This window comes from Galeopterus variegatus, unplaced genomic scaffold (genome assembly GCF_000696425.1).
Source record: "Galeopterus variegatus unplaced genomic scaffold, G_variegatus-3.0.2 Scaffold1619, whole genome shotgun sequence".
In the NCBI taxonomy this organism is placed as follows: domain Eukaryota; kingdom Metazoa; phylum Chordata; class Mammalia; order Dermoptera; family Cynocephalidae; genus Galeopterus; species Galeopterus variegatus.
In genome coordinates, this window is record NW_007727730.1 from 283,566 (window position 1) to 285,196 (window position 1,631).

Sequence of the window (1,631 nt, forward strand, 5' to 3'; positions counted from 1 at the left end):
TGACTCTCTGCATCCCTGTCTGTCCTTTTTCTCACCTGTCTGCCTTTGCATGTCCACTTCTATTGCCTGCTTTCTCTGCCCACCCACCCTTCCCCCTGCACCTCTCCGGGTCTCAGACTCAGATTCCTGACTCATCACCCTGTCCCGATCTCACATCCTTTCTTCCTCCAGGGTGTCATTGGAATCGATGGTGCCCCAGGTGCCAAAGGCAATGTGGTACGTGTCCTACCCTCTGACCCCTGGCCCTGCTGACACTCTGACCCCATGATCGTCCATATCCTTGTCCTCTCCTATGAGCCCCCCCTGTCAACTTCACTTACAGCTCAACACCATGACCCTTTCCAGCTTCACTGAACCCCCACTTTCTCCGCAGGGTCCTCCAGGAGAACCAGGTCCTCCAGGACAGCAGGGAAACCATGGATCCCAGGTTTGAACCATCTTTCCCAATAATGGGGGTCGGGCAGGGGTCAGGCAAGCCCTTAGACCTCTCCCACCCTCCCCAACCTCAGCACTCACTGCTACTTTCTCATGCCTCCCCCCACTGTCTTTTTTTGTATCCCCAGGGAATTCCCGGCCCCCAGGGACCCATTGGCACTCCTGGAGAGAAGGCGAGTGACAGGTCTACCTACCCCCACCTCCTCCTGTCCTCTTCTTTCGACTCTGTCTCCAGGAAAATCTTCCCACCAAGGCACTTTCTGTTAGCCTTGAACAGTGATAAATTGCAACATTCCTACAGCCAGCCCAGAGTTACAAAGTGTTATTGTTGGGGAAGGGTTGGTTTCCAGAAACAGAAGCCCACCAAGGCTAGATCCCATAAGAGGACGTTGTCAGGATACAGAGAACTCCACAGAAGCCTGTCACAGAAAGTACTCTCAAGACTCAGTGACAGGAAAGCCCTTTCTCTGGGGTCTGACGGTCTCATCTTTACTCCTCTGCACATCTGCTTCCGTCTCCCCCGGCAGACAGGCGACTTCCTGTATACATTTAAGTTTGGACTCTCCCCTCCCCCCAACATCTATTTCTACATGGTCCTGTCTTACTTTGTCCTCTTTTCTTGTCCCAGCTTCCCATGACCTTATAGTTGCTTTATCCAAAGCCATCCAATCAGAGTTCCTGTGTCTCTTACCTGCAAATTCCAGGAAAGTATCTGATTGGCTTAGCTGGGCCAAGGTGTCTACTTTTGAACCTGTCAACTGCTTGCATGACATACGGGGTCATCTCACGTCCTCCTAGTCTGCCTAGGCCCACCCCTCTGCAGATGGAGCTGCGGGTGGGAGGGGTTTTTGAAGAAAGGTACACCACCCTCATCTCAACATGACTCTCATGCTTTTTTATTTGTTTTCTTATGTTTTTTAAATTAATTAATTAATTATTTTGGCAGCCCCCTGGTAATAGGGATCTGACCCTGGATGTTGGTGTTACCACATTCTAGCCAACTGAGCTAACCAGCCAGCCCTCTCACATGTTTTTACACCCCTTTTCTCAACCCTCCCAGAGGCGGAGGGTTTCTGAGGCCTAGAGAAGGAAAGTGCTTTCCTGGGGTCACACAGCAAGTCTGGGCAGTACTGGTATAGATTTCTGGCCAGTGGCACCTGCTTATTTTCTAATCTTGAGGCTGCTGTATGCCTGCG

At 51.3% G+C, this 1,631-nt stretch overlaps 1 protein-coding gene across 1 annotated transcript in view; it reads left to right on the forward strand.

The window, feature by feature from the left end:
• Positions 1-1,631, forward strand: part of COL5A3 (collagen, type V, alpha 3) — a 43,446-nt gene that overhangs the window by 13,969 nt on the left and 27,846 nt on the right. Inside the window, exons 17-19 of the mRNA XM_008578031.1 lie at positions 172-216; positions 374-427; positions 564-608. Coding sequence (XP_008576253.1) covers positions 172-216; positions 374-427; positions 564-608 — 144 coding nt within the window. The remainder of the gene's footprint in view (positions 1-171; positions 217-373; positions 428-563; positions 609-1,631) is intronic.